Source organism: Athene noctua, chromosome 1 (assembly GCF_965140245.1).
Source record: "Athene noctua chromosome 1, bAthNoc1.hap1.1, whole genome shotgun sequence".
NCBI lineage: Eukaryota > Metazoa > Chordata > Aves > Strigiformes > Strigidae > Athene > Athene noctua.
In genome coordinates this window covers 62,337,626-62,351,651 of record NC_134037.1, presented here as the reverse complement: position 1 = coordinate 62,351,651, position 14,026 = coordinate 62,337,626, and the positions used below count along the sequence as shown (strand labels likewise).

General features: G+C 36.0%; 1 protein-coding gene across 2 annotated transcripts in view; it reads right to left on the bottom strand.

Annotated features, from left to right (window-relative positions):
* The window catches only part of LAMA2 (laminin subunit alpha 2), a 383,623-nt gene that overhangs the window by 262,113 nt on the left and 107,484 nt on the right, over positions 1-14,026 (bottom strand). For both annotated transcript variants that reach the window (XM_074896288.1, XM_074896289.1), the window contains exon 4: positions 2,787-3,029. In XM_074896288.1, the coding sequence (XP_074752389.1) occupies positions 2,787-3,029 (243 nt within the window). The remainder of the gene's footprint in view (positions 1-2,786; positions 3,030-14,026) is intronic.

Below are 14,026 nucleotides of genomic sequence, written 5' to 3'. Positions count from 1 at the left end.
AACTTAAACTTGTGCTAGTTACACTGACCTGAAGATGAATCACACAGGGGTTTTGCTTGTTGTCTTTTTGTTGTTGTTGTTCTAGTTATTGGTGGTTTTAATTCTGTGATTGACTAAGAGTATTTATGGTGCAAATAGTGACACGATTAAATGCCCAATATATTTTGCTTAGAATTAACATTTCTGGAAATACTCCGATCAAGTCACTGACTTAAATGTTTGTTGAAAGTATACATGAGAAGCACATATTCTGCTTTTTCTAAGATAACAAGCTTTAACTTAAGACACAACTGTAGATGTATATTTGGCTTTGGAACTGGCTTGCTGACCTATACTCCTTCTGCACTTCCTCAGGTTTCCTAAGTGGACACCAGAATGGTGTGCCTAAATAACTTCATGGGTTTTGAAGCAAAGGAAATGTACTTAATGTACGTTTCATAACTCTGTCAATCTTACAAAATGTCTGTAATATCTGAAATATAGAACAAAAGTCCTACCCTGGAATAAAAATAAATGATACACAGATGTAGTTTCACTGAAAGACCAGGAGCCAGGCAAATACCACCTACAACACAACTGCAAGTAAATTCGATATTGGTATGAATTGTATTATTTTTCACATTACATGTGTAATGAAATATGAAAAAGAATTAACCTGGGTTAATTCTGTGTTAATGCTACATATTTCATAATGCAGTCTATAGCTACTCAGATGAAACTGTTTTACTTATGAAAAGAATAGTTATAAAAGTAAGCTGATTAATTCATGTGAAATGATACTCTTCCAATCACTATAAAATTAAGCTTTAGGCTTTTCATTTCCAGATATTCTCTCTTATTAGGGCCCTATCTCAGATTAGTAACTACCCGTGTAAGGTAAGATTAATTTAGGATGGCTTAAATAATATGCCTTTCATAGAGTATGCCTGTATCTAACAATTTCCCTTTTCCAAGTGGAATGGAACAGATGAATTCCCCCCTTCAAAGTCTTCTTCCCATTTAAAGAACCTGTTTATCAGATGCTGGTCATTTCCTAGGTTCAGGAGAGAACACTAATTACAGCGTATCAGACAAGTTAAAAATTATTAATTGCGCACTTAAAATTGGAATTAAGTTCCACTCAATTCAGCAGGCCTTAAGCCAGTGTTTTAGTCATGGATATGCTGAATAAAAGCCCTTTGCTGTTTAACTCAGCCAGTGAAGAACAAACACAAGGAGACATTGGTTTAACCAAGACGACAGCAGACTACTAGAATCAATATCTGTCTGCAAAAGAATCAGATAATCAAAGAAATTGAAGAATGTAAATTCAATTAATTATTGGAGTAATTACTTTGGCATTACATTTTCAGTGCAGACTTGTTCTCCTAAAGAAACTATAAAATTTCTTTGCAAGTGATAAACTGCTAATTCATGTTCTGTTCACCTCTCAAAAAGCACCCAGTTGGAAACATTTTGAAAACATAGCACATATGTACGCATTATTTCTTTTAATATCACTTTATCTGCTCCTGCTACATTTTACAGGAACAAATGCGCATTCAAATGATACAGCTACAAATGACACAACTACAAACACAAAGTATTTGCGATGATTTTTCCTAAGATGTGCAACTGATTTCATCTCTGATAACTCATATGAGACTCCTTTAGATCCAAGTTTACATCTTTCTAAAGTGTACCAGCAGGACATTGGCATTGAAAGCTGTATTTTTCTGGGTTTGCAGCTGGCATTGGAAATTTCCTGTGAACATAAACGAACTATGCACATCTATATTCAGTACTCACAAATAATTGCATTAACAATTTTGTATGTGAATGTTTCTTTGCATGTAGAGGAACAAAAGACAGTAAGTTTGTACGTCTTTATATGAAGATAAGCCATTATGGAACATAAAAATTAACAGAAGGATAAATAATTGAGGGTAAAGTTTCACAGAATATCGTTAGACATTAAAGAATCTGTAAATAAATAAATAGTTCAGATCTAGTGCAAATTCAAGTCACGCTATTTCCTTGAATTACCAAGTTGTATGCAAAGCAAGTGTTGGAAAAAAATCTGTGAGAAAAACATAGTTGTTGGAATTTGGTACACATGGCTTTCCCTCTCTTAAGTGGCTGAAAATAGTGCATTTTCAGCTACAGTTGTTACATTTGCCTTGATCTTTCAACCACAGATCTTCATTCTCACCTCTACCACATCTTTTCTACATCCTCAGTTAAAACAAATGACTGGCCCATGATTCATGTGCCTGGAGTCATGTTGAAATAGCAGAGGCCTCTGACAGGAGAAGAATGAATAGGTATATGCATGGGCAGAAGGTCAGTTACAAGCTCTTAAATGCAATAAATTAAACTGTGAGTAAAGTCATTACCATTTAACATCCTAGCTTATACACAGGAACTGAAAATGTGACTCAAAGAAAAGTCTTTTAATTAATTCACTGTGTCCAGGATTTTTCCCAGTACTCTAACCTTTGTTCACAAGTGACACCGGAACATATTTCAAGCACCTACAGTTGTCTGAATGTACTGGTGCCCACTTCTACCTAATGACTCTTTTACCTCTTGGTTTACTTTGTAGAATACGCTTATTAGAGTGCACCTTGTATGCATTTATACAGGACCATGTAAGATGAGGTTTTAGAAATTGCAGGTAGACTACCTTCCCATTTTTCAAGCATCCCGAAACACTCTGTCTACTCAAGGCAGATATTTGCCAATTAAGCAAGAGATTATTTTTTTTTCTCCCAGATTACAGTGCATGGAATAACATCTGATCTTACCTCTCCATTTTCCAGAGGATGGATTTTTGAATAATAAGAAGTGCATATGACTTCATCATCTTTTATATAGGATGGAGTTCCAGGACGGGGGTGAATGTTGTATCGCGTCAGGCACTCACTGTCTGTGATAGCATAATACTGCCATGGTTGATAGTCTACACCATCCAGTGAACGCTCCAATATCCAGTTCCCAGGTCGAGGTGAGTTAGCTGCTTTCACAATAACATAAGCAATCTGGAAAATCTGAAAAATGGATGGACTGTTAAAATATATGTAAATAAAAAATGATAAATTCATTCTGATTTCTTAATAGCTACCAAACAGTAAATATGACGTTTGATTTCTTTTTTCTCTAAAAATGCAATATGGCCTCAGATTCCATTGAAACTCTTTAACTACAGAAATAAATTCTCCATTAACATTTCTGAAAAAAAAAAAAAATTAGTTATATTAGGACAATAGAGATTTTGAAAATACAATTAAAAAGCTACTCAAATTCCAGATAACTTAGTAGGTAATTGCTATGCTGCAGTTTCAGCCAAATGTTTGCAAAGTTTGTTTTCAAGTATTTTCAATTTGTAGAATTGGATTTGTTTCTGTATATGTATTTATAGACATGCACTTTCTGAAATGTTTAAGAGTTGCCAAACTCTGTTACAACTTTATCACTGTTAAGAAAAATACATAGGTTTAAGCTATTGAAATGTAATCACATCATGCTGAAATCATTCTACAAAACAATCTTGTTTCAATCACGTGACTCGTCACTGTGGCCATAAATAAGCTTTATAGGACAGAGACACATCAAATATCACTACAAACAGAATGTAAGCATGTAATCAATGCTCATTATGGTGCATTTCACCAGCCTATTCAATTGATTTATCAAAGTTTATTTCTGTTTACAGGCTTGCTGGGATGCAAGCCACAAACAACACATTTGCAATTGCAGAATGACATATATTAGTGATGCAGTTTTGGTTTGGCTTGGTTTTTTTACCCTAGTAACACCTAGATGCTACAGAGGTAGAACTGAAGCTAAGGAAAAGAAACAACTATTTCCATTAGAAAAGCAAAACATACAGCAAGTTAATATTTTTAAGGCATAGTTCTGTGAGTCTGCACACAAGGATGCCAGAGGGTATCACAGAGAGAACAGTGTTCATTTAATACTTAATGTTTTCTATATTGGATAGTCATTGTAAGGAAGCTGCATGATTCAGACTTAGTCCACACAAAATCTGCTGTGAATACTTACGACAATCAGTAATGCGATGAAAAAAAAAAAACCAGTAAGAAGACTCAAATTGTTTTTTTAATAACCATCAGTATTATTATGAAATAGTAATTATGTTAAGTGGCAGAGTGCTGCAAGTACTACAGTACATTTTATGATGGAGACAAAGAAAAAGTTTATCTCCAATTATCATTCCTGCCTTCTGTGTAGATGCTGAGAAAATTTTAAGATCCACAATAGCTTCAGTCAGGATGTCAAATTACTGACAACAAAAGTTTTTCAGTGGCAATAAGAAGCGGGTGAGGCTGTATTTATTTTGACCTGAAAAACATGTGCATAACTGTGCACTCATGGAGGATTATCTGAAGTTACCAATATTTTTCTTCAATAGCATAAAAGGAAATCTCCAGAGACAATGAAAAACCTGTGTTTTATTCCACTGTTTTAACCATATTCATGCTTCAATCATAGAATCACTTGTCCCATGTTTCACAAATGCCCTTTCCTCTCTTAAACTCATTTATGCATATATTCCACTGGCTGCAAATAACTACCTGTAACTATACTGGATCAGTACTGTTTACAATAAACAGAGAAAATCACAACATTAATATACCTCTCCAAACTGCTCCCCCCCAGTTAAGCTCTTTGCGATGAAAGAAAATAGCTGGAGTGTTTAATTATTTATGTCCTATGGAAGATAATGAGACCAGCTACATTTTAAGGAAATAGTTTATCTAGAGTTATTTTGCACATTGTCCTTTACACAAGTAAAGAATCCAACATACAAAGTAAATTGTTTTTACATCAGCATGATCCAGTCAAACCACATAAACTCTTTCAGTCCCAGCCATTCAGAATGGAGATTTCATTCTAAAGTACATCTAAATACTTTAAAAAAAAAAAAAAAAAAAAAAGTTTTACCCCAAGTTCTCATAAAAAGACTATTCCTTATACAGATAACATATAAGGTTAAACATATTGCTAGGGCTTCTACCATGGAGGATCTGTGGTTTGGGCCATAGCTGAAATAAATTCATAAGCTTAGGTGTGCATATAGAGTTTCCTTTGCGGAAGTCCTAAAATTTGCAAAATTTCACAGAGGATTCAATGTTAAATACTGCCTTTAGTCAAAAAAACATTTAGCTCTGCAAACATCTTGTATGCATCTGCTCTGTAGGGCCAAGAGGCGTAACCAACAGGAAGCCTTTTTTTCCTTGCTTACTTTGAAACACTAGGCTGTGTGGGAGAGTGAAACTTTCTACAGTTGCTTTTCAAATTAGAGCCCTATTTCAACAACATTTCCTGCACATTCTGCTGAAGATTTGTTTGAAGTCCCGTTTCTTACCTTCTGGGATAGTGTACAGTTTGACAGCAATTTATTGTATACCTTGACTTTGGTTATTTTTAGAAACTTTGTAAATGAAACTGCAACAACATTTTATTTAAAAAAAAAAAAAAAAAAGGTACTGGAGAGGAAACAGCATATTGCAGGTCATAGTGGGATGAAATTATTTCTCTAAATCTAAACTTGACAACGAAAAAAGCTTGTTAATGTACACATGAAGAGTTGTTTTTAACTAATGCTCAATTACAGTTTTTGTCCTGATCCAGTCTACTACTACTGTCCTAGCTTCTGAGAGTTCCCGTAGTGGCTTCTGCAACTGCACCAAGCTATCTGCAACCCACTGACATGTGAAACATTCTCTTTTCTCCTTCACGAGTGGAACTGCAGTACTGTTCTGTATAAAACAAAATGATTTCCTGAGCAGAGAAACAGAGCTGTCACTAAAGACCAGAATTTTTAAATCTTGGTAAGCTGCTAATGCTAATTGCAGTCAGGGAAGGTGAGCGAGCACATGCATCAACAACATGCACTGGTTGATGTTATTCCTGATCTTTCTCAGTAAGACTAGGCTGAAGAAAGTACAGGCTTCTAATCCATATTTCTTAGATACATCTTTTCTTTGGGGGGATAACCAGACTTGTAGAGATTTAGCATTAATCAGGAAGACAGTTTTCCCAGCTTAGAGAGGTATTCTACTCATTACCACCTTCTCACAGTGCTGTGACACAGACAACAAACACAGTGTATTCCATGCTTTAATGTGCTTTCTAAACAAGTTGACAATAACAACTAGTGCAGAAAAAACAGACTAAAATTAATGGCAGCTGCATGATGATTCTCAAAGCAAGTCAGTGTCATGGAAGCAACACTGATTTTCCAACCAATTGGAAAACTGTCTTGCTCCAGGTACAAGAGTAACCCTTCTTTTACTGTGGACTTGCTTAGCAAATGGTGTTCTGGTTACTGTAATACAACCAGCTAGAGCTTAGCGGCATGAGAATACTAACATCAGTAAAGTCTAATGTATTACTGAGTTTCTCTGTATTTGTTTCCACAGCCACAAAAAGTGAACCTGCTCAGCTTTCGGGAGCCAAGTTTCCTAGTAGAGCTTCTGTTCCCACAGGGTAATTGATGGAGCATGCCTGGTATACTTTTCAAATAGCATCAGTAATCTGACACTTATCAATTGATGTGATAATTGTACAAACTAAGAGCACATCTGGTTTCGTACAAGCCCAACACAGTGTTACCTGGAGACCAAAGTTTGCTGATACAAATGTGAAAACAGAGCAATACCAAGCTGCCTAGTAGCATGTAATAGTCCATTAACACAGCTGCCAAAGTGCAGCTGGAGTTTTTTTCTACTTCTCTGCTCATGTGATCATAGTGTAATTATGGGAGTGGGAGGGAAATAGTCTAAATAGACTTTTAAGCTTTTCCCAAATTATAGACAACACAATCCTCAAGATGAGAAACAAAATGAGTTTTGGGTCTCATTTTCATTGGTAATTGTCTCAGCAGTGAGATCTGCAAAGCACATATTGTGAGGAATGGTTCCATAAGTTACAGCATTGTATCTTCTTATGAATGCCTCATAAGACATAGAAAAGTGCATCCTACTATACAGGATAATTTGCTACACTAATATTATTCAGATAGAGCTGAAGTGAATCATTAATCTGCATAGGGTTAGCTAGTGAAGCAGGAAATCTCATTGTGTCTGACTCCCACCTGTGCTTCTATTTAAAAAATAAATCCCTCTGTTAGAAACCGTTCATGTAAGGCAGTATATCATCAGAGAAAAAAAATACAGTACCACACAATTCTATATTTCCATTTCATTTTCCCAACAGAAGAATGTAATAGCCCAAATGGAGGCTTCCATCAGCAATCTTGTGTAAACTGTGTGTGTACTTATTTACTAGAATTATATTATGTTGTTGATTATTATTTCAGTGGTCAAGTAAACCTTTTATTGAGATGAGTGTAGAATTTGGGCAAGGGTTTGTTTCCTTACAGGCTGGCATAAATACTGTTGAAACTTGTGGCATTAAAATTTCCCACAGATCTATTTAACCAGCCATTCACAAGTGCTGTTAGGGACAGCAGAGCACTGCAGACACCCCTGGTCCCAATGCAAAATCCATCCAGATGAGTCATCTCAGAACACCCTGCAGGCTGATGGGGTTATTGGCTACAGGGGAGTATGACTCATTAAGACAAGAGCAGGGGAAAGAACATTTTTGGAGCATGTAAAACTGATTATGGGATGTGTTAAGGGGATTGTGTAAATGGGTGAGAACATTTAAGGGAGCAACCAGAGGTGGGGAAAGGGAGGGATCAAGGTGGATCAGGGAGGAACAAGTGTAAAATAGAGGAAAAATGTGATAAAATGAACCAGTTGACTGTAAACAGCTAGCTAGTCAGCATGTTTGTCCCGACCTCAGTCACTGATGCCTGCCCTATCTTCTCATTAAATCCTGTTTCTAAGTATCTTCCGTTTAGGCATGCTCCCTCTTTTGAGTGGGTGTGTGTGAACAAGAGTTAACTTCAAGATCAACTAACCAGCACAGAAAGTGGTCTGAGTACCAGCAGTTAGAGTAGGGCGGCAAATCCCTACAGCCGGGGACACCAGTGGGATCTGGAGCCAGCCAGTGGATGGATTATCTAAGGCAAGCTACTAAAGCGTTGAATGTTGTGTATGCATCCAGAGATGTACACAGACACACGCACCCCTAGCAGACTTTAAGCCTAATCATCTGGAGAGAAAGAACAGGGTGAGGCAGCCTGTGCTGTGTTTGTGCTCATGCAGGTGCTGACCGGGCCCTGTGGTCTATTTACATTGCTCTGTGCAGCCCTGTGTGTGTTTCACTCTCTCACAAACATAAGCCCTGCCTTGCTACAGTCTGAATGTGAAGACAGACTCACAGCAGCCTTGCATCCATCAGGCTACCAGATTCAGTAACTTCTAGTACCTAGGATGACCAACAATCAGGAATCACAGATTTAAACAAATTCTCAAGGCAGAACAATGTTCCTGGATCTATCTGTTCAATGTTCCTGGATCCCTTTTCTACCTTTACACTCATATATAAAAACGACTGGACATCGAAAGGACATCATACATCTCAAAATAAGTATCACATTTACACATTTTTCATTTTTGAATAGCCTCTCCTACCGGCTTAAGACATGAAACACAACTACTTCAGCTAATGAGCTAAAGCAGAGGTTTTGTGAGTCTGAGAAACAGCTCTTTGTGTTCTCAGAGGACGATATCAATTCCTTGTGATAATATGGGATCAGTCATCTTTCAATTCACATACGCTGTTACGGATTATTGTTTGTCTCTATTATTTATGAAAGAGAGTAGACAGTTTTGATGCAAGAATTTTCAAAACATTGGCTATTTAAGAACAACTAACCTTCTCATTTTAGTCTCACATTCAATTCAGACAGAGGAAAAAGCCTAATCTAGAAATGGAGTGGCTCTTCAGATTCCTCAAACAACCATCTAGCAGGTATCTTTTTCTATCACTGTCCTGAGAGATAGTGGCCATGGTTTCAAACATTTTGCTCACAGTTAGAAATTCTGTAATTGAAAATGTTGGCATGGGGAAAAAGAAAAAAAAAAAAAAAAGGATGCTTAGCAGGATTCAGTTTAGAGAGCTAAACAGTTCCCCTCCATGCTGCAGTTTGCCTTCTAATGACAATGTCTCTCCTGTTCATCTGAGCTGCTTCCAACTGAAATGCCGCTACCAGATGGGGAATTTGGGCTGAAAGATGCACACACTTGATTCCAACATAGCTGTGTTTTTTTTTCCACAGTGCTGCAAACAACTCTGGTTTCTAGCTAGCAGGGCATTCATTATCTATCCCAGAAAAACTGTAGCTATGAATGTCATGCAAAATAAGATGTCCACAGTACTTTGTGGGAAAAACAGAAAGATTTTACCATAGCAAACCTTGAAAAGCTCTAAGGAGGGTGTCTCCAGATCAAGCCAAGTTTCAGTTAGAAATGTTCCATCTTTTCTAATTAGACAAAAATTCACTCATGTACAACTCCCAGTCTCATTTAGTTAATACCTGCAGAACATGCATTTTTAAAAATCAATTTAAAAATACCTCAACTTAGAACAAGATCAGCTCTCTCCCTCTCCTGTATATAACTGCTAGAGAGGCTCAGGTTCCTTTAAGAATGTTTTCTTCTCCTTGAGAAAAATAGGTTCTTTATTAATACCTCTCAACTTTTGCTCATGTTACATGTAAAAGATGATTATAACTTGTGTCATTTTAAAAAAATAAATAAATAAAAGCAAAGTCTATTAAAACAGTCCACTTTATAAAATGTCCAACTGTAAAGCTCTCAAGTTGTCCAGCTGTTGAGTATCTAAGATGCATTAAGTCAAATAGAGGGAGTCAGTACTTGTAAAGTTTCTGGCAATGTCAACTTTGTTCTTTGTAATTTTCTCTGCTGGTTTTCTCCATTACCCACTGTTCAGCTGTTTATGAAGGCCTCAAAAAGAATAGCTGCTTTCTGTTGACCATTTTTGCTGCTCATCATTGGCCTAGTGTACACCAGAATTGAGGGCTAAAGTTAGTAATTTCTTTTCACAGTGCTTTCAAATAATAGCAGAAAGCAATTTCTTTTCTCTTTATTTCCTAAGGCTAATCACTTCTTTCCATGGAGAGAGAGTATGGTGAGGAAAGGAAAATTGATGGAAATGCCAATATTCAAACCCTTCTTCTTCAAACTTAGATAAAGAAGAATAGAAAATATGCTTTTATTTTGGTGCTAAAACACCAAAAAAAAATTATTTTTTTTTCTTGATGCAAGAACTGATGCTCAGCCTGGGTCCAGTAGTGTTGAGAGTACCCGGGTAAAGTGTTCTCATTTCCTTTCATGAGGTTTCTACACACTGTCCTCTCACCAGCCACATTTCAGAGTGACCTGTCTGTTCCTCTAGCTTTGAGAAGAAAACTATCACAGCCATTTATTAGGCTCCATATAAGTTTTACAATGCACAAACCTTGAAACCTAAACTTTTAAAAACTATTCTCAGTCTTCTCACCTATTACAGGCTCATATCAAGTGTTTACATTTTAATTCCATAATAAGAATATTGATTTTAACATAGATAAAACTATTTAGTCAGATACAGGAATAGCACATTGGTATCTGCTTTTTCTAGAGAACACTTACTTTTCTTATAGATTCATAGAATGGTTTAGGTTGGAAGGGACCTTTGAAGATCTAGTCCAATCCTTCTGCCTTAAGCAGGGACATCCTGAACTAGAGGCTGACTGCTTGGCAGTTCTCAGGGTCCTCTTTATTACCATTTTTAAAACTAGGTGTGATATTCCCTTTTCTCAAGTCACTTCACCTGACTGCCATGACTTAACAAAGCTTGCCAAATATGATGGCTTAGCAACTATATCAGCCAATTCCCTCAGGAGCCCGGGATGCATCTTTGTAGAAATTATTCAGATTTCCTTCTTGGACAACAGAGAGAAAGTTCACACAAGTTTAATGTGAAATTAAAGATCTTTTTCAATGTTATGGTTTCTGACTTTTCTGAGGAGTGCTAAAAAGTATATAAATAAATACTTGCTATTTAGTGAGGTGACATCTATCTGTTACCCACCTTGTAGAGAGGGATACAAACAAACATCTGAAACTGTTGTACTGTTAGCATAGAGCATCTTCTGCATTATCAACATTTAAATCTTAAACATGTCCCTGCTGAAACCTTGACAAGCTTTTATACTGACTTGTCTGGAAAAGGACATGTTATTCACTATATATACTGTATGATAAAAGGCATCGTCTTAAGAAACTGGGATTTTGATTTGATATGGATTGTAAACTCTTTGAGGTTAAGATCATTGATATGAACATGAAATAGGCATGTACTAAATTATACCAGTTCCCTGAATGTGACACAATGTTCTCTCCATCTAGATCTAGAAATATTGTGCAGTATGAAAAACTTACCCAATGAAAACATGAATAAAGTAGTAGCTTGAGCCTTCAAATAAAAAGATATAGACTTTTCAAAAATATTTTTAGCCCCGTTTGCTTCTTTCTTTCCCTTCATACACATCATACTTCATTTCTTTAGTTAAACATGATAGTGGTTAAATAGGCTTAAAAATACATTCTGGCAGTGATTCTAAGCTGTCTTGTGTCACTAAACTTTGGAAATTTCAAAAACATACACAAGGAAAGAAGAAAATGGAAATAAATGGGATTCTAAATCTGATTTTCAGAACAAAAAGGCACATGCATGTTCAATTTTCATTCTTGCTTTTAGTTTTTAATACTTTTTAAATTATGCTGAGAACTGCTTCAGATGTGTATATCTTGCTGTATGACACAGCCGGGGATATACCGAATATAAAAAGTGAATTATGAGATGAGTAATTTTATATATTTCCACCTTGGAGCACCCTTTTAAAATCAGAATTCACTTACAAAGGGACTCACAACAAAGCAAAAGGTTTATCTTCACCATGAAGTCATATGTTCTGTTTAAGAACAGATCAAGTCTATGTTTTTCCATGTTTTGTAGCTGGAGAGATCCAATGCACACCCTTTTCTAAGCTTCTTCATTCACGTAGCCCACATTACTCCAAATCAAACAAAAAGAGCTACATTAATGACCGTTTTCACTGTCTAAACTACATCATTGATAAATGAATCTCTAAGTGCTTCCACAGAGCATGTGACCTGCCGCACATGGACTCCATGGAGCAGAGAGAGACAGAATAATTTTGCCATCAATAGATTTGATGAGAGGAGTGTATACATAATATTCATTCTTCATTGCTCAGAACAAGGGATGATTTTATGCAGCTCCAAGGCCTATTTAAATATTTACTTTATTCCCATTAGTGCTTTTTCTTAGAGTGGTTTTAGATCCACTTTTAGATCCACAAATCAAGACCATTGCATAGATGAGGAAAAACTCTTGGCAAGTCAGATCCAATGCTTTTGAACAAGCTCTGGCCTACTGCACCGTTATTAAGAGCAGCAGCATTTTACCCTGTGCCATATACTGCTATCTGAACAGTTTTACAGCCTGATAGCTTAAACAAAAGACAATTAAAATCAACCTTAAGCATATTTCATCAAATTACTGTATAAATATTGGCACAATGCTGCAAAGCACTACATGACATTCATATCACAAGGTACTTTTCTCCTACTCCTCTAACTATTAACATACAAAACTTTACAAAACACAGATTAGTCAGTTAATAACCTCTTAACACATATTCAGCTGTCCTGTTACGACAGTCTTCATCATGTATATTACAGAATCTTGTTGCCCATCCTGTAGCATAGACCTTACATTTCAATAATAATATTTTGATAAACGGCTATCACAACAGAAGCACTATTTCATGACCATCACTGTCAGCTGCAAAACTCATTTTTTCAAGTTTTTTTTTCATCATAACTATTCAATGGTAACATACTTCTTCAGTAAAAGAGCAAAACCGTTTCAAGACTGAGAATCCTATGATCCCATTATTTGTCATGCCACCATTCTCCCAGGCTCTGTGACTTTCTTTAGAACCAGAATTGCCAATAGTACAAAATCAGAAGAAAACTTTATATTCATGTCAGAATCTATGTGTCACTCTGGATTCAAAGCTTATAATGGAGTATTTAGGACCTATATCCTGAAACTATTTGCCTGAAGTATGGAAAGGTAAACAGCTCCCCTGGTTAGAGCCAGAATTAGAAAAGGAACAGTGGTATGTGTATTTATTGTAGTCATCCAGGGAAAATGTAAGGCAAGTAACCTCAGAAAGAAAAACTATAAATTCTGAAAAGGTTTTTTAATCTTTGTCAGTGTATATTATGAATAGAAGCTGAAAGGATTTGCTTACTTAGAAATCTTTCTGACTAACCACAAAGCAATAAAGTTATGGTCTGATTTAGTAGAGAGCATTAAAAAATTGGGCAAAAGAATCCTTTGGAGATTTATTGTTAATACAACTACTCAACCTAGCTAGCAGCACTTTATATGGTGGGTATTACAGCTGATCTTTCAGGACAATAATGGCTTCTTAGCATTTCAGAATGCATTGAAGAGTACTCCCTCCATGTATTATTGCACCACTCATGAAAAACTTTCTTTTTTAATGCTGCAGGAAAGTCAGCCTTAGTAACTTCACTTACACTTGTTTGTTAGAACAACTAAAAGCTTAATGCAGCAGGCTCTACTGGAGTTACAGCTGGCATAGATCTTTCCTTAGCTAAGAAAAACATAATTCATTCTTCTTTACACTTTTGTCTGAGTGATATTAGTGTGGAAAACTTTATTCTGAGACAAGAACTGAGCCCTGGATGACATCTGTTACCAGGGTGCATATATTCTCTCCTTTCCATGAGGGGAAGAAAGTTACATAATATAAAGTATACTTGCTAATACTATATAAACCTGGTAGTTCTTAAAAATGTTCACTGTGATGTCAAAACATTTACTACAGCTCTGTTTGTTTTCACAATTGCTAATAATTATGTTTTCTAGGTATATTTGCTATAAATCTTCACTGGTATATTTATGTGTTGTTTTCTGGTTTTCCTTTTTTTTTTTTTCCCAAATCATTTCATTATAAACTAACTGCAAATCCAATAGTTTT